General features: G+C 31.3%; 2 protein-coding genes across 2 annotated transcripts in view; one reads left to right on the forward strand and one right to left on the reverse strand.

The window, feature by feature from the left end:
- Positions 1-712: 712 nt before the first annotated feature.
- Positions 713-3,895, forward strand: Ipp (inositol polyphosphate 1-phosphatase). Its single transcript, XM_076388191.1, has 4 exons — positions 713-1,567; positions 1,753-2,023; positions 2,382-2,550; positions 2,626-3,895. Exons 1-4 carry the CDS (start codon positions 1,355-1,357, stop codon positions 3,068-3,070), a joined length of 1,098 nt encoding a protein of 365 aa, XP_076244306.1. The 5' UTR covers positions 713-1,354; the 3' UTR covers positions 3,071-3,895.
- Positions 3,896-5,881: 1,986 nt separating this feature from the next.
- Positions 5,882-25,357, reverse strand: part of LOC143184576 (RYamide receptor) — a 61,645-nt gene continuing 42,169 nt past the window's right edge. Inside the window, exons 3-8 of the mRNA XM_076386911.1 lie at positions 24,508-24,755; positions 23,056-23,058; positions 22,101-22,260; positions 8,465-8,533; positions 7,042-7,288; positions 5,882-6,664 (exon numbers count right to left, since the gene is read on the reverse strand). Of these exons, the coding sequence (XP_076243026.1) occupies positions 6,465-6,664; positions 7,042-7,288; positions 8,465-8,533; positions 22,101-22,260; positions 23,056-23,058; positions 24,508-24,755 (927 nt within the window). The 3' untranslated portion in view covers positions 5,882-6,464. The remainder of the gene's footprint in view (positions 6,665-7,041; positions 7,289-8,464; positions 8,534-22,100; positions 22,261-23,055; positions 23,059-24,507; positions 24,756-25,357) is intronic.

Below are 25,357 nucleotides of genomic sequence, written 5' to 3' on the forward strand. Positions count from 1 at the left end.
ATAAAGTTATATATGTTATTTTGAAAAAAGATAAAATGAAAGTAACACATATCATACACTTAACGGGCGAAAATAAATATTCAGTTATGGTTTACATTAAACAAGTTATCATTTAATAAAATAAAGTAAAATGCAAAGACATTTATAATAGGTTACAAATAATAATGACAATTATCTAAAATATCTTTTAATTCTTTTGTTAGATTCATCCGCAGGGTTTACAGTTTTAATGTCACATCTTACATAACGGGCATACCAATGGCACCGTAAAGTTAAAAATAATTTCCATTTAAAAATTATGATAATACTTACGTTGTCGGATTCGTGGGCAATCAAATGCAAAATGCAAAAAAATAAAATGTTTTTATTTGCCCTAGTATTATTCTTGCATATTTTTAATGCACAATATACAGGCATTTTCAAATATTCTGTTGACAAAAATAACACAAGCGTTGTTACTAATTGTAGATTATAGTAAGTTTTTGCATCTCAGCGTGGGTCAACGTGAGTATGCTGGAATAGTTGAAGCTTTGGCTCGGCATCATGCTGTTTACGGTCGCGGACCATGTCGCGGCATGGAGCAAACCAAACAGACAAATTTAGTTTTTCACCTAGCTTACTAGCTGGCGCTGCAAATTTGGCTCCCCTATCTTCCACTCTATGCTATACTCTATGGCATTAGCCGTGTTCGCGGTACAAAAGGGTTATGTCTCCACTTTGAAATCGAATAAGTGTCGAGCAAATGATTATGTGATATAAATGTATATAAAGGATTGGTGATTTTTATCCTATAGAAACCACGAATTCAAATTTTGTTTGTACTTAATATTTGCTGAATAAAGTTTCTATAGAAAGTTACAAATTTTAATCTATAATATTATGAATAATCTAACCAAAATTTTCGGATGAACTATTTATATAAAATTTAAACCCTACATTTTATTAGAAAAATAACAATGAAATAATAAACTCATGTAATAATCACTTCGATCTGGAATACTGCATTATAATTAACTACTGTCATTGTCAATGAGCGTAATGAGCTATAAACGGATATCCCATCTACTTGCGTCAATCATTAATTATTATGCATGAACAGTTTTGGTATTTTAATATTCTGACAGTAAACACATTTGCAGCGAACGTTACAAGACTATGCTAAATTAATGTTTCATAGTTATATAATAAATGTTGTAAGGATTCCCGCCAAAACGGTTTTAGTTAATTTATCGTGACGAACCATACTTTAACATTGCCTTTGAAATATTTTATTATGATTGTATTCAACAATTTAAGTTTTTAACCGATTACGAATATTATAAATTTGAAGACTTGAAATAGTGTATCTATTAAAATGGAAAACGGCAGTCGATTGTTATCAATTCTTTTGAAAGTTTCGGAAAAAGCGGCAAATATTGCGAGAGCCTGCAGACAAAATGATGCCCTTTTTAAATTACTCGTGCAAGAGAAGTCTGAAGAAGAAAAGAATCCACGATTTTTTCAAGATTTCAAAACTTTGGCTGATGTTCTCATACAAGAAACAATTAGACATGACATAGAAGTAGAGGTAAGTTAGTAAAATTTATTGTTATATCCTTTACTTTATTTCCTACACTGTAGTTTAATTAACAGGTAAACAATTATTTTGATAATAGTTGCAAATATTATTCTAGAGCTTTAATTTCATCTAAAAGATGATCTATAATTATTATTAAGATTGTAGTTTATAGAATGACATTTATAGAGGATTAGTTTCCAGAATTGGCCAAGGTAGTACAAGGAGAAGAAAATAATATATTTAGCAATGCTATAGGTGAATCTATAGTAGTTGAAGTTTGTCCTACTATTGAGGAAACAACTCAGTTATTGGCCAAAGTAATGGGCAGTGATGTTACAACTGCAGAACTATTAGCTACTGAGGTTCATAAAGATGTTCAATTCTTAGATGTACCAATAGCTGCAGAATTACCTTTGGATTTCAATATTAATGTTGACGATCTTGGAATATGGATAGATCCAATTGGTAAGAAATATATGATTTAACGTAACAATGTTCTAAAGTAGATATATATAATTGAAGAATAGCGTTAATGTAAATGTTTATATTAATACTTAGGAATTTATATGGTAAATATACTTATATACTTTTTGATTATTATTTTTCATATTATATAAAGTAATTTTATCTTGTTTTCTTTTATTATTAGTATATTTCGTTGACAATAGCTTCTTTACAAAAAATATTCTTTTCATGTATAAAGAATTTTTCTTTATCTTCATTCATAAGTATTATATGCCAGGATATTTGTTAAATCTCATGTTTATTTTTTAATAAAGTTTAATAAAGCATGTGTGAGAAGAAATTAGTAGAACTTTTGTAGATTCAACTGCAGATTACATAAATGGTGGTGAAAAGGTGGATGATAGGACTGGTATACACTTGAGTGGCTTACGATGTGTTACAGTCTTAATTGGAGCGTATTTAAAGAACACAGGTATACCAGTTTTGGGAGTAATTAATCAACCATTTTATACAAATGTAGATTCACAGTAAGTAAAATGTAGGCAAGTACAGATTACATTCACTAAGTTACGAATATTTAAACATACTTTTTAATTTAACAGGTGGAAAGGAAACTGTTATTGGGGATTTATAAATAATGGTATCAGAAAATCTTCCGTATCTAAAGAGCCTGACAATAAAAAAGTAGTTGTTCTCAGTAGAGTGGAAGATATTAACATAAAATCTAAGTTACTAGATGCTGGTTTTACATTAGTAGAAGCAACTGGTGCTGGTTATAAAATTTTAAGTGTTGCTCTTGGACAAGCTGATGCTTATATTTTATCTAAAGGATCTACGTATAAGTGGGATACTTGTGGCCCCCAAGCTCTTTTACGTTCTTTAGATGGGGGTGTTATTGAATTTCAAAGCTTTATAAGTACTTCTGATTCAAATTATTTGGATATAAAATACATATCCATAACTGGTAATTTTTCAAATAGTAATGGTTTGATTGCATATAGAAACTTTGAAACTTTGGAAACTTTAAAATCTATCTTATGTGAATAATGCATTTTGAATAATATTATCTATCTTATGCAAATGTGCATAATACAATATTATCATTGAAATGTTTATAATATTAGAAGAGATTGATTGTTGTTGCATTTGTAAAAATGCAGTTATATTTGTTAGCATAGATTGCTTCTTTTTAACTAAATACTATTAGGTACCAAATATATTTATTGTGCATAATATGCATTTTATTAAATCTATAAAACTTTAATTCTATCACATGTTATTTTTTTAAAAAAGTAGCTTTGCACATTGCAATGGTATACATGAAAGAACTACACGATATATTAAAAAAGAGTCATTCCTCTGTGATATGAAATTGTGTCAAGTTTGTCTTTTTGTGATTCAATTGATTTTCCGTATTTTATATATTATATAGTTTATATCTATTTGATGCAAATGTATGTATGTAATCCAATACTGACATTTGTAAGACAGGTCTTACAAATTCATAAAATAAGCTGATACTATAATCAGAATAAGTGCAATAAACTATAATACTAAGTTAACTTTGACCAAGAATAGTAGAATTCACTACTTCTGTTCTTCTATTTTTAATTCTGCTACTATTATGCAATACAATAAATGTAATTCCATGTAAAGAATTTTAAAAACTCAACTTTCTTGAGTTTCACGTTTAAACATGATTTCAGCTTTTAGCAATCTACATTAAATTCCGAATATTATATGGTAAATTATGACTCGTACTTAAGATAAAATAGTTATATAAATTATTTTGTTCATCGCGCGAATACGATGTACGAATTCGTAAAACGTGGAAGTTACCGTATTTGTAAATGTACACAGTCAATAAAAGAATATACGAAATAATCACTTCGAAGTATCGATAAAGAATTTCGGACAGAATGAAGAATAATTTGAAAATGTTTTAATTTTCACTTACAGCCCTTTATTTCCCTCGTTGACCCTGATGTTTGGTTCATTCATGCTTCACGCCGTCATTAATTCTCATTACATTTAGATATTTATTACAAAGTCACAATTAACATTTATGAATAAACATACAATATGCTCAAGACACGAACAATTAACAAATATAAATGCACTCGCGCACACGGTTATCAAAATATTTTTAACGAACATTCGTTCAAGTTAAAGATACATCATATGTCCGCTTTGATTCAAATGTTGCGAAGATCAGTTTCATCATGTCGCTCGCGATATTATTTAAAATCATAGAACCTTTGATTACGCGTCAAATTCCAAGTTGGATTTAGAAATTTGTTACGATTTTCTGAATATGTTTTTTCGACGAACTCTGCGCATTAACTGTTGTATTTGAAATGCACCATTAAAATTTTTATTTATGTTAAACTTGCTCTTTGACATTAAAAAAAGTTAAAACAAATCGTTCCCGTAAGTTTTTTGGTACACGTTCTTCGAAACTGGATATTTGATTGGCTTTTACTATTCTTTTGTACTTTTTGTTTCGATCTCCAGATGTCGCTATATTTCCGTTATTTCATAAATTTAAAAATTGCGCGAATTTTAAACGACATCAAATTTGATGTCATATCAAATGTCATATCGTATTTTTTAAATCGTTTCGACGAATTCAAGTTAGATTGTAATGCAAATTAGTTTAATGTAAATGTAAGAATTATGAAATTTATGATATATATGAACTTTTAAGAATTCAACAAATTATTACTCGCTTTAATTATAACTTTTTAAATGATTTCTTTTTGTGAATTGTTCAACATATTGCGGACCAATTTCTTATTTTACAGTGTATTGCGTTACATTGATTTTTGTTTTATACTAAGTAAAATTAATGATAAAATACTTCGTTTGCGATATGTAAATTTTTGCAAGAAATCAAGTCAATATAAAGAAATATATTAAATATAAGTAGAACAGATTGTATAACAAATTTGAGACATTTCTCAGTATAAACTGTTGTGAATTTTTTATAAAATTGATCCTATTTTATCGTCGTTGCTGACATAAGCGCCTGAAAACCAGATATTTCTTATTCGTTTTGAATTTGATTGTTTTTTGTGTCTTATTATACAGGGTGTCCCAGCAAACACTGTACAGTACGTTATTTCTTAAAGTATTAGAGATAAAAAAAAATTGTTTATACAGGATTGCATGGTTCGACGGGGCCAATTTATTAGCGAAGACGAATTTTTAGTAACATTATTACATGAGATATGATGGTCAAGTTTGGTTTTTTAAATGGAACTATATATTTTTTTACAGATCAATTGATAGTGTGTTTCAAGATGAATCCAGCGACGTTTAATCTATATACTTTTTTCAATTAATTTTCGAGATATTACGCTTACTTTAGTCGTTTTCGTCGGAAGAGAACCTCAGTATCGGTTTCAAAGAGTAATGTCTAACACGCGCCATCGGGAGGGAACAATAGATCGCCTGCAGTACCTGCTGGTCAGAAAGGTTTTCTTCTGACGAAAATTACTAAATTTGTAAGCGCAATATCTCGAAAATTAATTTAAAAAAGTACATAAATTAGACGTCGTTGAATTCGTCTTGAAACACACTATCAACTGATCTGTAAAAAAATATATAGTTCCATTTAAAAAACCAAACTTGACTATCATATTTCATGTAATAATGTTATAAAAAATTCGCCTTCACCAATAAATTGGCCCCTTCGAACCATGCAATCCTATATAAACAATTTTTTTTTTATCTCTAATACTTTAGGAATTAACGTACTGTACAGTGTTCGCTAGGACACCCTGTATATAATCGATGTTTTTCCAGTTTCAAATATTTAAGTCTCCAAAATTTCGTCTTTTAGCAAAGACTAATATAAGTTGTCATCATATTGAGGAATGAAAGAATATATCTAAATTCTAAATTAAATTTTGAATACATTTACATAAAAAGATTAGCATATTTATATACAATAATCGTAGTGCTTACAAACGACATCTTAAACAACTTTATCATAAAGCGCGACAAATTATAATCCCCAGAGAGAGGGGATTGCAAGTAAAACTTTTGATTTTCTCGTTTCAATATAGTTCATTAAATTTTGAACTTTTCCTCAGCTTCATCCCTGTGCTTGGAAAATATAATAAAAGATAAATACTAAATACAATTTGAAAATCTTCATACAGATCTATACTCCGATTCAGCTTTCTTTATAAATTATTCTTTATATTTTTTATAGAATCCTTAATTTAACATTCTTCTTGTCCTGAGATTTCGAACTCTATTCCTCTTAATAGGCATACTTCACAAATACTGTTCTTGAATCTTCAATCTGTGATTTCGTAACTTCCTCGTATTTTTAGATATTCTTGTAGTCTTTAAGTTCTTTTACATCTTCCTGTTCTCTACCCTCACGTCTATAACATACGTTTAGTCATGTTTGTTTCAATTACGAAAAATTTTATAATTGTTCCTCCGAGTGGGATTGCAGACACGTAAATTGTCGTTGTAATGGCTGGGCCGTCGGTTGGAACGAATCATTCCGGAAGCTGGCGCTCCTCGCCGGCGCATTGTGGCTTCCGTTCGTCTTGCGATGGACGCTAATGTACGTTGTACAAGTGTTCATGCGATGTAAAACGGAATAATTTGAACCATCGAGCCCTGAAATACAATGAAAAATTTCTCATGTGTTTTATTAACGTTTGAAAGAAGCTTGAACACATTGACTGCTATACAAGCAGTGACAAGTTTTACATTATTATGAGTAATATTAACGTATACGATTATAACTGGCATTAACAAAAAATTATAGCGACAGCTAACAAAAAATGGAGAATACTATAGAATAAATGCGCAAATGAATGAAAAGTAATTTTTTTTCAATCTAGAATCACTGTCAAAGCGATAGAATATTTTTAATAAATTTAGCGTAGCAATTAACGTGTTAATCTAACAATAAAAAATGTCCATGCGCCCTCAAAGGAGCTTCCTCTTTTATAATAAAGAAATGGGAAGCTTTAAATTAGGGACTTAGTTACCAGCCAAGGGAACTCCAATCATACTAGCGTTGTGATTATTATTATGTCGTCTATCGTTACGAAGAATTCGATGCATCCCAGGTAAGCGGCTGATTGCAGTTAGGAAGCTGCTTCGGTATTTTGCGTTCATCCAGCAATAGATTACGGGGTTGTAGCAAGAATGCGACATAGCTAACCAATGGAGAGCTGCCCAAACGAAGGGAAGGGCTGACCACATTCTCAGTGCATCGTTGTTGTGTATTATTAGCTGTAACAGAAATGATTTACTTAATTATTGCTTATTATTAGTACAAAATAGAATAAATTTGATGAAAGAGATAGGAAAATTCTATTTTCTATTTTTCTATATAAAATAGAATATTCCTATCTTCTTGATCAGAGACTCTATTTTATTATTAATAAGTTTTCTAACGTAGAGTGAAATTGTTTTAGAAGGTATTCTTCTCCGACTTTTGATTTTTATGAATTTTATGAGGAAAAGGAAATACATATACAATAGAATATGATACCTTCAAAACTTGTTGAGAGTTCGGTTTAAGATTTTAATAATTTAGAGAATACATATTTCTCCAAATCTGATACTAAAATTAACTGAAAATATGTTAATTTTTAATTAAAGAGAATCGTTTACGTTTTCCTTGAATTTTGGTTGCGTAGTTGTCTAAAAAGAATATACACAAAATTGCAAATGGACGACCATTAGCAAAACATGTATACCTAAAATTTTAATTTCTGGTGAAATGGAGAATAGAATGTAGTGAACATATTATATAAACTTTAAACCTATATTTAAATTTGAAATCATGTTTAATTTTTAAATCTTTTTTATAAAGTATTCTTAAAAAAAAGGAATATTGTTTTTTTCGTTTGTTAATGAGAATACCCTTATAAAAGATCGACAAAAAAATCGTTTGTATTGCAGAATACTTTGTCTTATAAAAAATGGTCTATATAGAAATTATAAAAATATACAGTGAATATCGAGATAGTTAAAATGCAATGAAAAAAGAAAGCCACAATGAAACAAGTGGATACGAGCAGTATTTGGCCAGACGCGACTCCACAGGAGTCCCTTATATTCGTTCGTTAGTTAAAAAAAATTGGATTCATTTATTCGAAAATAATTGCTTACTTTCAAATAAAATTTTATGTTCTACGTAATATAATTGTTCTTGTTATTAATTTGAAATGTCAATTACACTGTCGGCAGTTTCCACGAACCTTTTGTGTCAAAGATAACGAAACAGCCCACACAAATTGCCTATCTATAAATTGAATTCAAAATGTGTTGTTCATTTTAGTGAATAGCCGATAACAGAGCTGTATTCCATGTAATCAATGTTTTCTAGTTATTTATACGATGAATGCAATATATTCACACCAAATGATTCTATTTAAAATATACGGAAATTGAATCACTTACATTCAGTATATTGAGTGGGAGCCAACAGATAGTGAACACTATTACAACAGTCATCATCATTTTCACCATCTGAAACATGTGAGGTAACGTACAAATATTAATCTCAATATTTTATTCTCAATGTTCCGTGATTTAAATTGTTTGCAATAACTAATATTGCTTAAGTCACTTTTTGTTAATATTAATTACAGCAATGGTGATAAGGAATTGATAAAAATCAACGTTTTAGTGCTTAGAAGATTAATCAAAATAATAATAAGAAACAATTAAAATATCAAGTTCGTATTACGTATACATTATAATATAAATATTTAAATTTAGCTTTTATTTAATTAAATTTTTTCTTCTCAATTGCAAAATTACATTCTTTTCCTTGTTTTAAATAAAAACGTTCAGCTAAAAGTGTTAATATTTTTTAGCAGTAGCATCGGTAAACGGACGCTGAAAATGCACGATGAAATATGAGAAAAACGTGTAACTGACCGAAATATGGTCTGGACGTAAGTCACGACGAAGCCCTATTTTTTGTTAGGATGAACACGCATATAATGTTAACGTGAATATCCTGCGGTCAGTTTAGTGTGAACTTATTTTACGGTATGGTCAGCGGCTACGTCTAGTAATGCATGTTTCAGCACACATAACAGTATCGTTTCCATCAGGAAATTTCTAACCGTGATGGATTACGGTTTAATTCGCCAACGTTTTTCAAAGAACTCAATCATTTTGCACAATAAGGCAGGAGGCTCTCTCTCTCTCTCTCTCTCTCTCTCTCTCTCTCTCTCTCTCTCTCTCTCTCACACACACTCTTTCCTATTGATCGATAAGACTGAATATAACAACGAATAGAAAAGAATATCGCAAGTGACTTTTTACTTTAAATTGGATTTGTTCCTCGACTGAGGTTGAATTACTCAAATTCATTTAATTTTCAGAATTCTCTTCCTTTTGCTACTTTAAGTATAAGTCAGTTTTAAAAAAATTATCTGGATTTCTCATGATTGCTTATTGAAATGATTATTTTTTATGGTAGTACTTGAATCAAGAAATTTTATGACAAACGATATTTTTAACTGAATTCTTTTGCAATTTCAAGTTACAAGAAATACTTACTCTAAAATTGTCACTTGAGAGATTGCTCCTCCTCGTACATGAAACATCTTATAAGGGTTCTATCATCATTGCAGGAAACTGTACAAATGATTCCATACGAGTTCGTTTTCGACAAAACGAGCAAGATGTGATACCAGAACTGGAAGCCAAGTGAAAGCACAGTGTCATAGAAATGTTTGAACTTTGAATTTGATTGATTACAAAATCGTATATATAAAAGTATGTAAATGTTGACTTAATGTAACGCGAGGCTCTTACTTAATTACAAAAAAGTTTGCTTTCGGCGATTAGCGTCAAGCTATAGAATAATCGAAACCTTAACTTACGTTCCTTAATGCAATTTTATATACCGCGAAAAAATTCGACAAACATCTGTTCTCGTTTCTTTTTCAAACAGTGCAATATAAATTCAGCTATTTTACTTCGTGTCCTTGTTCAATTTTAGTCATCGTCTTTTTACCGCTAATATACTAGAATCTGGCGAGAGTGGATTTTAATACGCTCATATTTCTACATATTTTTATTTCACTTCACCTCTTTTTTTCTACAAGCGCTCCCTTTAGATTCCCCTTCGTACCTTCGTTTTCTTTTATTCTAACCAGATGTTCCTCCATTTTATGCCTCTCCTTTTTCCGGCTATTTCTCCCTTCTTCCACTTCAATTCCCCTTTCATTCTACTCTTGCCAATTTATTCTCATCTCGTTTCTTGCTAGCACTTTCCCTTTCGTTTTGCTATTGCTCTCTTCGTTAGGTTTGAGTACATTCAGGCAAAGAAGAGTATGGCGGTCGAACTCGTTCACGATGAACTATTCATGCATCTCATCGCATGCTAGGGCTTGCTAAGACTGCAGACGTACCCAATCATGTTTCACAGTAACGCTTCCTGATGCTTTCCATTATTTAACGTTTTCCAATAATTTTCATCAATTTTATAGATTTTCTTCTGGCTTTAATGCTATTCGGTTTTTAATGCCGTGAAATCTAGCTATGTAAAATGCAGACTCAACGCTTTGGAATTCTGTTTGAAGTTTCAATGCTTCGAACATTTTAGAATTTTAATTGTACAAGATTTTAATGCTTTGGAATTTTAATTAGATGAGATTTTAACGCATTAGAATTCTGATTGTGTGAAATTTTAACATTTTGGAATTCGAATTATATAAAATTGTAATGTTTTGATATTCTGTCTATTTGAAATTTTAATTATATAAAATTCTAGCGGTTTGGAATTTTAACTGTTTCAAATTTTAAGGCCTCGAAATTCTAATTATATAAAATTTGTGCTGCACCAGCGTCAAGACAAGACAACATTTGTAAGAATAGTGTCTTGTTCTTGAAAAATCTTGAAAATTTATATAGGTTGGAAATTAGAAAGCGTTACAAAAGAGTATCTTCAAAAATATTGATTATACGCAAAAATGCTTCAGATGAAAGTTGTTCAGCACCGAAGGGAATATCATGTGGTGGGACTTTTATTTTTTCCAGTGGACGCGCAGAGATGAGGTAAAGGTCACAATCATTTTTTCAAATGGAACCATACTTTTATTTTTTGCTACACTGTGAGAGTCCAGTTTTGCACTTGATAGAAAGAGCATGCAGCATTGTGTCTTTGTCCATCCAGTGCAAAATCGAACTCCGTAGGAGTGTATTTACACTATGTAAAGAATAGAACGTCACAATAGAAATTAAAATGAAAAACAGTAATATATCAGGTCTTAAATTTGACATGAATAAGGATAAGGCGTTATTATTAGAGATATTTGATATCTAACGTACATTTATGTCCTGTGTTAATTTACATAAGATCAATCGGGCTAAGATTTATTTTCTGTATTGGATTTAATTAGTATTAACCTTTAACTATTGACACGAAGTCTGACAAACTCCTGAACAAAATTCTACTAAAAATTTTAAAAATACAGGTTTTAATTTTTCTTGTAGATTTTTGAATTCTCTTTTTGTAAATGTAATATATTTTATATCTAATTTTTATAATGTAAAATACTAACGTCACAATAATTTTCCGTAGTTAAGAGTTAAAATAATTAATCAGTTTATATACATAAACAACATAGATCTAATAATTGGAAATTAACTTATATATAAATAAATAATAATTAGTATTTATAACTAATTTAGATACAAAAATGTTATTGTACGTTATTTTATGTATATATTTATACGTAATTTTATATATTTTTTAAGGTGAAGGACAGTCTAAATGATTGTAAAAAATATTATCTAAGCCAAGATTATTAACAATATTACAAAATATTGTCTAAGTCAAGATTATTAACAACTTGGTCTTATATTGTCTTGTATATTGCATAAAGTAGTCTTGTCTTGTTCTTGTCTTGAAATTCGAGACAAGACAAGATAATCCCAAGATTGCTCTTGGAATCTCGTGCAGCACTATAAAATTTTAATGCTCCGGTATTCTACTTATTTGAAATGTTCACGCTTTGGACTTGTAACTATTTGGAATTTGTGTAATTTGTAACTTTATTATATTGGGCTTCTTATGTCTTGGAACTCTAATTATTTCAAATCCCAATATCCTGAAGTTTCAACATTGTAAAATCTTAACACTTTGAAATCACAGTGAGAACTTTGGTGATTTAGGACTCTAATACTTTAAAATTCCAACTGTTCTATATCTTAATACTTTGGGCCCTAACACCATAGAATTTTAATGCTCTCGAACTCTAAGGCTTTAGAAGCTTATTACCCCGAAACTTTAGTAAGAACTTGGCAAAGGCATCGCTATTCGCAGCCGTAAACAAACAGGAAGAGCTGGACCCTCGTGAAAGTGATGGTACTCAAATATTTATCTTGCCTCTGCCACAAAAGAAGCAAATGAAGGTTGATCTCGCAAGGAGTCCCGACGGATCTGAGATCCGTTTTTCGTTGAACCAACAAAACGTGTAGCGTGGCCCTCTATGTACGTGCCTGATGATTAACGACGATAGTGCACGAAAGTACACCTAATCTTTTACATGTAGTGCCGCCCATCATCATTGTCTCGCATTAAATCCTGTAATTGATAAGCTCCCTGGAACAATTACCGTCTACGATGGGAAGGGCGAACTAAGGGATGACGTTCCGTCGAGCCAAAAATTATTGCCCAATTTCGCCCTGTTAATTGCACCTGTATCGTATGATGCGGGGATCCAAGACGTTTCGTAATAAAATTTCTCTCGCTTCTGGAATTACAGAAGGACGGAGGCTAAGTCTTACCCCTCTACTGATAAGACAGTTTAAAAGAAAATCCTGAACATCATGTTTAATCTCGGTTTTTTGAAAGAAACATCGTAAGAAATTGAATTTTGTTTAAGTTGTATAAATTGTGTAATAAAAAATACTTTAATGGTAATGTTTGAATTCAGTCTTTTTATGTTTTTTGTTTGTTCTCTGTGTTTTTTTTTGTGTTATTGAATTATAGAGTACCAACATTGCTTTGAACTGAGTTCATAAGTCACCGAAAGGACCACTTCAATGCTTTTAATGCACAGTCTAACTATTGAGTCAAGCGAGTTTATTACATTCTTTTATATTAAAGTTCAAAGGACTTTTCAAAGCCATACATGTAGAAATCAATATGAATCGTATGTTCATATGTGACGTTGAAAAAGACTGTCACTTGATTGTGGATTTTCTTCATTATTTACGGAATGAGAATTTTCATCGATTTGATTCTTGACTTTTAATATACCAAATTACAGTATAAAGTATTTGAGTATGTAAGTACATATGCATAATTCGTTATTTGACAAAACCAAATTGAATGTAAAATAGTCTATCATTTAAGAAATGCAAATAATTTGAAAAATTTTTATATCTTGTATCGCGTTAATAATTTTTTACTCTAAGTTAAGTGTTTAATTATTGGGTTAGTAAGAAAGCAATGTTAGTTTCGTTAACTGCTACACTACGTTATAAATAATCAAATGTAACAGTATAAACTGCTCTAAATAATCTGAAACACTAGATGTTTTGCAAATTTAAATTTTCATAAATAAATAGCGTAGTAGAATAATAGAAAAGAATTAAAAATTGCACATTTTCATATTATACAGGATGTTCGAGAACAGTTGTCAGAAATTTTTGGGGCCATTTTACACGCTAAAATAAGACAAAAATGAAGAATAATGAAAATGAATTTGTGGCTTCATTTCAGAGTTATCCATTGTTAAGAATATCCCTAAAATACGCGTGAAATATGTCTGACTTAGGAGTTACTCTACTACCGATTTGCACTAGCAGGGTCAGACACAAAGAAATCAGTAGAATAAGTCCTGAGGTAGCCACAGAAAAATTAGTAGAATAAGTATCGAGTCAGACACAGAGGAATCAGTAAACTAAGTCCCAAGTGAGACAAAAAAATCAATAAAATAAGTCCCAAGTCAGACACAGAGAAATCAGTAGAATAAGTCCCAAGTCGGACACAGTAAAATCAACAGAATTAGTCCCAAGTCGGACACATTGCACACGAATTTTAGGTATTTTCATACTAAATAATAACTCTGGAACAAAGTTTCATTCGCAGTCTTGCTATTCTTAATTTTCCTCTTATTTTGAGACGTAGAATCACCTCTTAAAATTTCTGACATCTGTAGTCGAACACCCTATGCATTTCCTATTTTTTCGCGCACTTATGTTCTTCATACATTCATAAAGCTTCGCATCCACTTACTTTTCTGTTCTCCTAAAAAGTAATAAAAAAGGACATGGTTCAGTTAGGCTATTGGATACAGAATTGTTCATCCTGGGCATGTTTTTCATTTCGCAGCTATGTATTCATTTTATTATGTGTACTGGATGTACCTTTACGTCAAGGAACATTAATAAGCCACGCTGGGTGACAATGCAATGACTACGTTACATCACCGAAACGACGTCCACATTCCATTACGTTCCTTGGTCCCCGACTATTACGTGTAATGACCCTGATACTAGCCTCATATCACCACACGTGCAGAATGTGGTTCGCAATTTTGTGCCAGGACGTGCAGCTGAGGCAACTGTTTATCGAAAAATTAGGCTGGGCAGAATTTGTTTACACGTGTTGGGATTTATTTCACATGGGGAGGCAGAGAAAACAGTGGGGTGTCTGAGGTAGGATCGCGGAGGAGTTGAAAAAGTTCGCCTTGTCTGGGAAGACTGTTGGGAGAGAGGATAGATGAAGCAATAATAAGCTGACTTGTGAGCGTAGAAACAGAGGGAAAACAGACATGATGGTGAGCGAGAGAAAAGGGGAGACTCGCAGAGTGAAGGGGAGGAGAGTAATTTCAGATTAATTATTTATCATGTCTTGCATGGTTCAGTAGTCAGGAGGATTCAAGCTATACATTGTTTAGTCACTCGTCGGTTTTGAGTATCTTCGTCATTTCTGAGATTCCTGTATTCCTATTTTGTGGTAGGTTAAAATTTAAAGAATATGTTCCTAATGTATTTTATTAGAATTAGTGAAGATAATGTAACTATGATACAAATATTTGAACACATTGCTACCTTTTGTGCTTTTCCAAATGCAAAGTTTTATCAAAATAAAAATTGTCAGACTCAGGTACCTTGTTCGTAAGAAAATATAACATCTAAGAAAATTCTTCGAAGAAACGAGAGCTTCACAGGATGAAGGGTTATGCAACATTTTTGCAAAAATTTAGTTCTCTCGGTAAGTGAAAGTGCTATATGTGTTCTTTCACATAGTACTTTATTTCATTTTATCTTATCACAGTATTAAAAAATACAAGGAACATGAGGAGTATATAAAACAGAAATAAAGTAAAGAAAAAGTGACTTTAAATTTAGTTTACTGCGAACTTAATATTTGCAACATGACGCCTTTATCCTCCAAAGCCTTGAAACGTAGTAAAATGAAAAAAATAAGTCGCTCAGAAGGTGATGACCAGAACCGTTAAGTGATACTGTGCTTCATTATTCTTGATTTCACTTTCTCATAGTCATTTCTAGTTGTAAAATCGTTATATCTTAGAATAAAAATGAAACTTTGTGAAATAAATATGAAGGATGGAATAAACCCTACAGATATAAATATAATGCTCTAAGTAAAATCCTAAATATAAACCCCTACAGTTATGAAAACTGACTATCGGTCGACGCTTGAAACTCTTGTCAAGTTGCTGTTAAAATCGATCACGTCAGAGAGGGTCAATCAACGATTCTACCCGTTGATTCGTGGTTCTATCGTTTCAATCTACGTTTCTTTGAACTTCCATGCAAGTTTTACAATGGATATAACTTTAAGAGGAAGTTTTAGGGAAGATATAGCGAAAAGTTTCAGCGCAGTACTTCTGGTTCTAGTGGAGGCCAGATACCCGAGCCGTAACACGAAAAAGCGCACGATAAATGCATCCTCTCGCTGACAAATTGACCGCACAGACAGCGGACACTCTTAAAAGCTGATCTGTAATCGCATTTCAACCAGGATTTTCTTTTACGGCCAGTTTACGAGCCTCTTGAAAACTTTATGCTGAAACCTTTCGCTTGTTTATCATATCGTTCCTCGAAGGGGATACTGCGTTATAAATTTTGCAAGTTAAAATAGTATAAGGGCCGTATCGTTCTGCGCAGCTGGGAGCTTCGTATCATTCCATGCCATAAGTTTTGTGACACCTTGGGTGATTTGATCCTTATATCGCAAAAATTGGGAAGTAAATGTAAAGTCGTTGCCATAATAGATAGACTGGATATGTTCTTAAATCAATTTTTTTGTTTCTTCAAGACTATGTTTAGACCTAAATTTAAATTATTATATAGTAATAGACCATACAGTGGCATTTACTATAAAAACTATAAAAACGCTATATTAAACAGTATGGGTTATTCCATGCAAAATCGAACATTTTTTGCAGGAACAGCTTGGATTTTGTTCAAATTTGGGTATGTTGTAGTCTTAGCAAAGAAAAACGGTTAAAAGCAACTTTTCCTAATGAAATAATTTTTATTTGGTACTTTTAATTTCTTCGCTATAAACACGCATAAGCTGATTTTTATGCATTTATTAGTTCAAGAGATATGAACTTTTGAAGAAAAGTTAGCACTTCACTTCAAGCAGCTGTAAAATCCATAATCTAAAAAGTTTTGATAAAACCTTTTAAATGCGATTAAACATTACTAAAAACTACATGTTCAAATTTGAACAAGAACTGAGATGTTACTCCAACAAGTGTCTGACTTCGTATGGAATGAATATGGATTGACAAATTAAAAATAATGTTATGTTCATCTATAGATATGATGTACATTAGGAAAAAAAGATATTGTTTGAGAAGTTAGTATTTAAATATTGTTGAAACATCAAGGGATTTTTCACCTTTAAAGGGTGGTTCTACATGTTAAAATAAGATAAAAATCAAGAATAATGAAATTGACTTTGATGCTTCGTTTCCAAGTTATTACGTGTTGAAGAAATGCCTGAAATATGCATGAAGCGTGTCTGACTGGAACACTTATTCTACTAACTGCGTCTGAACTGGCTAATGTACGTCGACAGTAGAATGAATCTCAAGTCAGACATATTTCTCGCACCCTATAGGCGTATCTTTAACAATTAATAACCCAGAAATCCAGCTTCAAACGCAACTTCCACGTTCTCAAATTTCGTTTTATGTTGGAATGTAGAATCCCTCCTTAAAATTTCTGATATTTACTCTAACATTTATAAGTAGCAAAGCTATATGAAGATTAGTTAAAAATGCTATTTTCTTCTGTATTAAAATTTATTTTACTAGAAGATGCTAGGAAGTATATTTGCCACCTAGTACGTATTGCCAAATTTCACTATAGCTAAAAACTTCATATGAAAATTTACGAATATATGAAAAGACTATGAAATCAGGATACTCGATGCCTATGATTTGTTCAATTCTTATTTCAGACATGTTTTCTCAGGTACCGATATGTACCTCGTTATTAAAGTACTGGCATTGTTTACTATCACTCTGGTTATAAGAGGTATCAATATCGGATATTGATTTCAAATAATTTGTCGTTAAAATTTCTCGGATATAAATAGATAAATCAACGAATCCAACTATAGATTAGATTTTATGATTTTTTAGCTTTACTTTATATTTTTTGAATATTATTTTTGTGTTTCATGTTTTGATCAAAATTTACTTCTCTATTTGCAGGTATATAGGTGCTCATTACATGTTCGTCTTTTAACACTGAAACGAAATTACGTTTGTACACACTGCGAAATAAGAACTTGCTGACATTACTTTGATGATGTTTATAGCGATCTTTTTGCGAATTTTTTTAGTGGAAGCAAATTGGAAAGCAGCATACCTTTACCATATTTTCTGAAAATTTTGTTTGAAATTTCGTGAATGACTGTACTAATTGATTTCATTCTCCAAATTCATGTTGACTTCTTCAGTACCCATCCTGCGGGTATCTACATATTATAATGGAAATTCTCTTACTTGAAATTAGAAGATAACTTTGAAGATAGTTTACGAGTTAAGATAGTATAATATCGATCGTCTACGTTCATTAAACGCATCTGCAAGCTGTTTCGTCTTTCGTCTTTAATAAACCTTGGATATTTCTAGATACACAACAAACTAATATTTTATTGAATAAACTGTGAACTGTTTATTAAAAAGTAAATTTTACTTATATTTAGATATCCAGGAATATTATTTTGTAAAATTTCTTTTATTTCTTACTTTTTTAGTCCCCTACAAGCGCGGAAAATGTATATAGTCAAGCTTTGAAGTGCCACTATCTTTTGAATTACTGATCTTTTCTTTTTACAATAAAGAAGCTTTTGTCTTTTTGTGGTTTCAAATACACAGAATTTTCGAAATCACAGAACCTCTGAGAGGTTTTCATTTTTAAAAATTGCGTCTTCTGAGTGGCACTGTAACCAATTTTGGTTATTTCCTTCTTCATAAAATTTGCAAATATTATAGAGATATAACTAAATAGGTTCGCCAAATTTCAATGGAAATGATTCTATAGTACTTTTATAAAAAATTCTTATAACAGGCCTGAAGATACAATACATGTTCTTTATTATGTATAATATCTCCTCTCAAGATGATATAAGCAGATTTAATTTCCTGGACAATTTTATAAAATCTGATTTCACGGTTTCAGTTAATAATACTCTTGAAATCTGATCAGGATTCTAACATTTTGATGTTCGCTGACTGTCTCATGAGTTGCCATGGTATAGTTTAGCATTCCAGTATAAATAGTTTTGTCTATCACGTTGCACTATCTGAACTTCGATTAATCGTCGTGAACCACGACGTCGACCCTCTATCATTAAACTGTTTGTAACATCCGAAACTTTCCGCGATACAGTCGCAGAGGAAACGTTGGAAAACAGTACGTGCTCCTTTGAGTGGAAAGTTGCAGCAATTTCTATTTCTGAAATTCCTCTATTTGTCAAGCTTCCCTAATAACTTTGCAATATAATTCAGATTCCTGCTAATAATTTCAGTTACTACTGCACAGAAATTGTTGCTCCTTTTGATGGTATTTTGATGACCTTTTGATGTTGTCTTCATTTCGTCTTCAATGTCTCTTTATAAACTAAAGTAAAGTAGACTGGCATTGTTCCATGCATTTAGTTATAAGTAAATACCACAAGTAAAGATTACTTTTTAAAAATAATATGCGTATGTAGTTTAAATTTTGAATTAACACTAAATAAGATAAAAAGTTTTTGACTTTATCCAGTACCTATTACGAAAAGAAAAAAATGCTAATTGCATATTAATTTAAAATTTACCTTTTTTACAATTGAAATCGAAATAAATTTACATAATGGGACAATCAAATTAAATTGAATTGTGAATAATATTAAAAAGTATAAGTTTCACCCTCCTCTTGTAATTTTGTTATTTCAAATACTAAAATGTTTAAGTTATTGGTAACAGTAGGTATGAAACCAAAAAGCTAACCGGAAGAAGCTTCGAGGTAAGTGTTTTCTGAAGTCTCATAAAATTCTCGTTTCAATGAAATGGAGATATCAAGTAGAGTTTAGTGTTTGCTGTATACTATCTTTCTGTTCAATATTATAAAGTACATATTATCGTTGTCGTTTAGCTAGAACGGGTTTCTTCAAAGCAGCTTCGATTTTAATCAAATTTATTCTGCAGAAGCATCTCTAGAGAGTTTTGCTGTAGTATTTGATGCTTGTATTTTCATTCCTTTGACAGAAGGGTGAAATCGCAGTGTTATGAAAATAGTGAGCCTTACTTTGACTGTTATTTCAGTCAATTGTCTATCAGTGGAGATATTAGAGGAATGTCATTAACATTGTGAAAGAAATTGCAAAAGGGTATCATTTGTGCGAAATATTGAAGATATTTAAACAATAGGTAAAAATTTTGCTTGCGAAAAGTTGAAAACAAACTGTAGCATTTATGAATTGAAAAATTCGGAAACAGAACTTTCAGATAGTGCACTCTTTTTCGGACATTGTTTCCATTTACTCTCATATTTTTTCTCTCAACATGAAACAAGCAAAAATTCGGAGAAATTGAATGTTTTTAATTTGTAGTGAATATCTATCTCTTGTTACAGATATTTAAATTCCGAGAAGATTACCAATCGCCAGGTTGAAAACTTTAAAAAAATATTTCGTTCAGTTGATATTACCATTTACTAGTAGTTTTATATCTTCCGAAATGGAATAACGAGGCAGATTTTTAAAAAATAGTCGATGGTTAAAGCGACTGTCCAAGTGGAAAACTCAGATAACGAAGCTAAACGCGAACTGTTTGTTTTTAAATGTGAAACAAGTTCAAAATTTTTCTTTGTTCATCGCACGATAAAATGCAATAATAGAGACATTCACTTTCTTTTTTTTTTAAATCGTTTTATTATTCCATTTTATCGAATTAATGCTAGTAAAATTATTCGGTTAATCAAAATCAAATTTTTACAGTCGAAAGACCGCATAATAAGTTTCATTTATTATATTACACGATTTTTGAGTTACGAATTTATTAAAGCACAGTAAATTAAAATATTGCAGTACATCTTGTAAATATAACATAACACAGATATTCATTTCATTAAAATTAGCATATATGATGTCAATGGATTTACAGAAAATAATTCCTTCACTAAACAGCAAATTTGATCAAATTTCGTAAATTATCACATATTGGCAATTCAACCCTGTCTATTAAGGATGAAATAAAAATTTACATTAACTGAACATTTTTTATCCCTTCATAGTTTTTAATAATTTCCAAGGCTGTCGACTAAAATCAGGTATTTATTCTAAAGTTCTCTCCCTCGAAACAAATCGCAAGGAAATCCGTTTGTCGATCAAACTGCATTCATAATCCACTTAACACGACAGTTTAATACCAATGTCCCCTTAATTACCGTATAATTAACGTTAATCGCAATCAATCACATCACAAAAACGCACTGAACAGTTTAAAGCAGTATTTAAACAAATGCCTTTATCATTGATTGCAAATTAGAGTACTTGTACACCTCGTCAGGGCTTAAAACAAATCTAATAAATGTATTTTCGCATCAAGGTTTGTTATTTTGCAACCATTTGCTCGACTATTTATCGATCGATAGAAGGCTTCCAGAGAAGTTGTTAAATCGTGGTAAATCGCATTTTCAGAAGTCACTGCTGTGATATTCCTTATGCTAATGCGAAACAACTCAATTCGTCCGTCGTTGGAATAATCTTGACGTTTCAGATCCAGCGTTTTATTACGCCGCTGATGCAATTAATAGTTACGCCTGATTTTCTCCGCTGCCTGTTACTCGCTTCTTTCCAGAATTACAATTTTATTACAGTTATAACTTCGACAGAGTTTTATTCTCTGGGTAAAGCGACAGTTGTGCTCTCATCGTTGAACGCAAATGTTGTCTGGAAAGTTCCGTTTTCAGGATTTCAGAATCAAGAGAAGGCATTTGGGTACAAATTCTGGGCAGTTTGAATGATATGTAAGTCGAAGTTGTAAAAAAGGAAAATAATAAGACGCTGTAATATGTAGGATTTAGTGACTACTATTAATGTTGAGATTTTCTGGTACTGACGGTTAAAATATTTAAGGAAACTATTAATATTTGAATAATTCACGAATTTGAATGATTAAAATAGAGTAACCACCTTTTTTTAATAACAGATTTTAATTATTATTTTTTAAGAATTCTACAATCCAATTCATTTAACTTAGAAGACATATCTTTACAAGAGAATCGTGCTTTTAAACGTAAATAAATATTTAAGAAAAATTTGAAAAGCTCTTTGGTTCCATTAATTTTTAGTTCTTAAAATCATCTAAGAATAGCCCCTTTAAAAAAAATATCCCCTTAATCTAGATCTATGATATCCTTTTTAGGAAAATGGAAACGTTAATTTCCGCATATTAAAATTACTTGTAGAAGAAAAAATCTTCTCGAAAAGTTGAGAAAGACTGATATCGAAACGATTAAAAGTCAGCCTTCAATGTGGCTTTTTATCACGGTGGGACAGTTCGTGATGCAACGGCAAGTAACATCTTACCTTCCTCTTTGAGCGAGCTATTCTCTGGTCTCTTACATTTTCGGCTTCTCCTGGTGGCCTCTTACCCCACACCATAATAGCGATACTGGTGTAGGTGAACACGAGAACCATTATTGGTATCACGTACTGGAGCACCAATAATGCGATGGAGTAGGAATATCTGTAACACGCACAAAATTGATTTAGGAACACAGCACGTGGCTTATTCATATGCAACTAATTGTAAATACTTTTCTGATGTATGTCTTCCTCCGATTTTTTTCGATTTCACACATGTTATAGTACTCGAAAAACTAAACGACACATGCTTTTCTATATTGGTGTTAATTTGGTTTGAATGGATGAAACATAGTGCCAACAGTTTAGCATATGTAATAAGAATAAATGCAATTTCTCATGAAAATACTGAATTTTCTTGAATTGTAATGTGTGTTTAGAATGATCACATGGAATTTTGCAATGAAATTATTATAGAAATGTGTCTGGAAAACTGGAAAGGAGGGGTATTCCTCCCCTTGCATAAATATTATTGTTTGGCAAAGTTCTATCACACACTCCAATAACAATTTATACAAGCAGGTCTCGAAAACTAGTGAGGAGTGGCAAGCAATATTTCCTCCTTGCGTCTGATAATTGTTGTTAGCATTTGATAGACTATCTTGTATGTAACTGTGAAGTATATAAACAGTGAAAATCAATCCGATTAATGTTATAAGATTTCTGCTCGTTACTTTTGTAGCTTCAAATATTTCGGAAAGTGAAGTGAACGAGGAAGAAATCAAATTAAAGCAGAGTTTTGAAAGTATCTTATGTAGTATGCATGATTACAATAGCGTTGAAATGCAGCAAGATACATATGTATAGATTTTGAACCTTTCGCTGTGGAAGACAACGACGGAGAGTGGAGAACCTCTAAATTTGAAACATCTAAATACCATACTTAGGCGAAACTTACTTTCTTTAATTCAGTATACACCAAAAAATGTTCTAGACACACATTACAATTCAAGAGAATGCAATATTTTCACGAGAAATTTCAATTATTCTTGTTACATACTAAATTTTTGGGACTATTTGACCCCTTTAAACCGAATTACCACCGATATAAAATGTGTCGTTTAGTTTTTCAAGTATTACAACATATGTGAAACCGACAAAAATTGGAGAGGGACACTTATCTAGCGTCCTTTGTGAGTGAGTTACTTAGAGAATCTCAAATGACTTTGAAATTAGGTATATGTGATAAAAAAATATTTTACATGGAAGTTGGTTGGAGTGTACAATTTAATTTACGTAATTTGGGTTTTTAATTCCTTGATCATGTATGTTATTGAAATATCTAATATTTAATAAAATATTAATAAATATTACTGAATTATGAATTATTTTCATTACTTAAAAGAGAAATAATAGACTAACTGAGAGAAGACACAGAAAATAGTGAATAACAAATACAATATTAAAAAATAAATATTATAGAAGCAACTAATGTATTGAAAAAGATCTAAGAGCTTTCGAGTAAAAGTAGAACGACTGTTTCATGTTATCCAAAAATTTCCATTAAGGCAAGTGAAGTCAATGATTTATTAGACTAGAGGAAGGTACGTATTCTATAGAGAATTACCATTCTTCAAACTTTTGGCACAAAAACAGACGCTTAATTTGAAATCCCTCGAAAAGTGCCTTATCATAGAAAAAGATTATTAAAATAACATGCGTTTCTTTTAGGAATCATACTTCTTTTTGTTGAAACCTTTTTATGCAATACATATACTGGGAATATTTTTCAATGTGGTCGAGCTAAGTAACTCACCCTGTATTTTTCACACAGATTTGAACACATGATAAGATCGATTATTATTACACTTGGTCAGAAGATAGATTGGTTTCGTACTGTCAAAATATGCTCTTTGAGTGCATTTCAGTGATATATGAGAAGAATAATAAATTGAAGTTCAATCGTTATTAGAAAGTCTGATCTCGAGCTGAAATTCTTTGTTTGAAAAACTGTAAGACAGCATTTTGAAATCTTTCATATTGAAAGTTGAACTGTATTCCTAAATACAACCTTTTTTAGTTCATAATATTATGTATTAACTGATAGTTAATAATTAAATTTAAAAAATTTTTTAAATATTGAAATATTCAAATTTTTAGTGCTTGAATTTTCTAATTTTAATTTTTGAAATAGAGTCATAATTAATTTTGAATGAGTAATCATAAAAACTATTTATGCCTATGCACCATTGTAACACCTTAGAATACATAACAATTGAGCGGAATAGCATTGTATAATAGTGAATTGTAGCATATACTTCAAATATGAATAAATCTGTGTACTAAAATTCCCATTAAAATCGGATCTTCCTAAATAGAGTATTCTTTGAAATAGAAGAATAAGGATCACCTGTTCTCCGATGGCCATACTTCATCGCAAATGTATTTGTTGCACTTTTTGTGCTTCAACGAAGGTTGAACCAGGTTTGAGACCACAGCAATCGGAAACGATATTACCATAGCAAGGATCCAAACAGCGAGTATTAGAAGTTGTGCTTGTCGTTTGCTAAATCTTGGCCTCAAAGGCCACATGATAGCTATGTAACGATCTATGCTGATCGCTACGAGAGTGTACGCGCTCACCAGGACTGACACCGCCTGGAAATTTATGTTCATTTACATTTTATTATTATTTGATATTGATACGAAATATGTTTCTTAAAATGAAATTTTCAAAAATGTCTCAGGCAAAAGATGAGCGATTTTTGAGTAGATTCATAATGGAAATGTGACACTTTTTTTATATGAAAGACTGTTAGTCAGCACAGGAGTAACTTTTACTCCTTCTTGTGTATGTATTTGATATAAGGTGAAAGTTCCTCTATGATTCATATTATTTCTAATAATCGTCAAAGGCTCATATGTCTTAGCTTTTGATCTAAGTTTCATTTAATAGAAATTGCCACTCGAAGACGAGATCAATAGTTTCAATAGTTTTCGAACGTCACTTTCCAGAGTATTCTGATCTAAACCCAACCGCCTGGAAGCTGCATGTAATCCGAATGTTCGACACTATCGGTGATAACAGGCTGTTCCTTTGCGACGGACGACGTCCTTTGACGGTGTTATTGCAGCGTTGGTGTCACAGCTCAGTGTGAAGTCAAGAGGCAACGACGAACCTCAAGAAAAGATTCCCGTTACTATAAATTTGAATTCTTCTACTTCGAATTCTTCAGAGAATGTTTCTTTATTGTTATCTC

This window comes from Calliopsis andreniformis, chromosome 10, assembly GCF_051401765.1.
Source record: "Calliopsis andreniformis isolate RMS-2024a chromosome 10, iyCalAndr_principal, whole genome shotgun sequence".
Classification (NCBI taxonomy): domain Eukaryota; kingdom Metazoa; phylum Arthropoda; class Insecta; order Hymenoptera; family Andrenidae; genus Calliopsis; species Calliopsis andreniformis.

Excerpts from the sequence above, each read along its gene's own strand:
- Ipp (XM_076388191.1), top strand. The coding sequence starts at position 1,355 with ATGGAAAACGGCAGTCGATTGTTATCAATTCTTTTGAAAGTTTCGGAA. Across the intron at positions 1,568-1,752 it reads GACATGACATAGAAGTAGAG|TTTCCAGAATTGGCCAAGGT; the intron begins GTAAGTTAGTAA and ends ATAGAGGATTAG. Across the intron at positions 2,024-2,381 it reads AATATGGATAGATCCAATTG|ATTCAACTGCAGATTACATA; the intron begins GTAAGAAATATA and ends GAACTTTTGTAG.